The sequence below is a fragment of the Babesia bigemina genome, scaffold Bbigscaff_51579 (assembly GCF_000981445.1).
Source record: "Babesia bigemina genome assembly Bbig001, scaffold Bbigscaff_51579".
Taxonomy (NCBI): Eukaryota; Apicomplexa; class Aconoidasida; order Piroplasmida; family Babesiidae; genus Babesia; species Babesia bigemina.
In genome coordinates this window covers 1-2,286 of record NW_012236929.1, presented here as the reverse complement: position 1 = coordinate 2,286, position 2,286 = coordinate 1, and the positions used below count along the sequence as shown (strand labels likewise).

Here is a 2,286-nt window from a genome sequence, read left to right as displayed (position 1 = left end):
AGAGGAACACCAACAGTTGGACGTAGTCGTGTACCGAGTCTTGTGACGATGGGCAGCCTCCGCTAAATCCGGGCAGTCATGTTTACAATACTGTTGACGACCCGAAATGGAGGCAAATTCCACCACCTGCCGGTTGGAACCCTGAGCGTAAAAGGAGTGGTGAACGTCTGTCGGGAAGCCCAAGGTCGCCACATAATGATGATAGAAATGTTGATGCGTCAAATTCAAAACCGTCCCTGTCATCTTTAAAAGGAAGGTCGGAGGATAAAAATACCCCTGTTGCAAAACCTGGTGGCGATAGGGAACCAACAAAGCCAAAACCTAGCAACAATGGCTACAATGTTTCTCCTTCGATAGTAAAACCTGCTTTGTCATCTAAGGAAAGGACGAACCCTGCATCTAGTACCATAAAACAATCCGTTGACGACAGTAAGCCGTCGAAGAATATACCAAGTGGTCATGGCAGGAATGGGCAAGCAGATGTGAAACAAACGTCGCTAAACCCCAACGGCAAAACTGAGCACCCACCAAGTTCCTTTACAAGACGTGATGACGTGAAAAATCCAGCTAAGACTAACGACGGTAATCAGGCATTGGCATCGGACGCTAAATCATCTTCATCGTCTCCTAAAGTTGAATCGGATGATAAAAATACGCCTGTTCCAAAACCTGATGGCGATGCTAACGCGCAAGCTCCAACGTCGGGAAGCCAAGGTAGCAATAAGATTCCGGCCTCAGTTTTGAAACCTTTGGTTTCTCCTGGAGGAAAGCCGCAATCTGAAAGAAGTAAGTTAACTCCTCCTGTAGATGATACGGCAGCAACGACGAATAAACCGAACAAGAGAAGAGTTAGGTTTGATGAGTCTATTTTCAGACCGTCTCCATCGTCTCCTAAAGTTGGGTCGGAAGATAAAAATACTCCTGTTGCAAAACCTGGTGGCGATGCTAACGCGCAAACGCCAAGACCGGGAAGCCAAGGTAGCCGTAAGATTCCGGCCTCAATCTTGAAACCATCTCCATCTCGAGATGAACGAGGGAGGGTCCGTACCCCACCCGTAAAACCGCTTGTAGATGGCACTGCGACTCCCAAGGAAGAGCTATCTAACAGTGATGAAACGAAGTTAGGTTCCTCCAACCTTAAAACAGCCCCGTCTTCTCCTAAAGGAAAGGTGAGATTTGCAACTGATCCTATAGAAACTTCTGAGGACGACGAGAAACCGTCCACGGAAAAATCAGTCGACGACGAGGATGCGGAAGCGAAGGTGGAAACAACTTCTCCATCCCCTAAGGAGGCGCGTAAGTTTGCAAGTAGTTCTATCCGGAAACCTGTCGACGGAAGACCGCCAACCAGAAAAACAAGCATCCCAGGAAAGCAGGTACCTGGTTCAGGAACGAACATGTCTGCAGGGTATCCCAGGGAAATGTTTGATTTCGAATTTATTCCGATGGGCAACCTTCACGATAAAGGAGATAAATACTCGCAGCCTCATGATGAACGAAGATTTCAGATCTTTGATGTCCGAAAGCTCATTGAGGATGACAACAAACTACCACATAAAACAATGAAGGTTGGAGAGAACACGCCTACAACATTCAATTTGCCTCCGCCATCTCTTAATGGTAACAAAGACCGTGGTATTCTTCCAGTCATACCTCTTACCGACGCCAATATTCCACCAACACCGGGTCAGGATAAACCTTCGACTCACTACATACTTGTGCCAAAGGTTGAGGACAACGCACAACAAGCGACCGGCATGGTCCACAATAATCATGCCCCAAAGCTTTCAGATGCAGCCACACAAACTTCTCCGTCACTTCCAAAAGAGAATGGGAAAATTATCCCCATTGACATCAAATCATTCATCGAAGACACTAAAGCTGCAACGGCAATGATGGCCCGCTATAGTGCACCAAAGATGGCTGAGATAGCAACGCAAACAAACATATCGCATCTGGAAGAGGAAGAGAAGGTAAATCCCTCTCTCGTCGTCCCCAGTGTTGACGATAAAAAGCCAACAACCTTAAATACAGACGGTAAGGACAAGGCTGATACCTCGGATACGAAGCCATCGCCTTCGTCAGCAAGGAATGGCGGAGAGATGAAGCGGTTTTCTGCCCAACCTCTAGCTGACGGTCTAGACTCTGATTTGAGGTCTCCGTCGTTCGAAGGGAATGAAGAGAATGTTGACAGCTTCCATCTCCGTAAAGATGCCAATGATAACAAGCCGGCGAAGGAAACTCAACGATGGCGCGATAGTTTGTTGTATCGGATCTCACAGTCGC

General features: G+C 47.4%; 1 protein-coding gene across 1 annotated transcript; it reads left to right on the top strand.

Moving 5' to 3' along the window:
- Window positions 1-26: 26 nt before the first annotated feature.
- BBBOND_0000210 (hypothetical protein, conserved) lies at window positions 27-2,286 on the top strand (the record flags this gene model as incomplete). The annotated part of the gene is made up of 1 exon (XM_012914870.1): window positions 27-2,286. A coding segment is annotated over one exon (2,260 nt), but the record flags the coding sequence as incomplete, so codon positions are not given.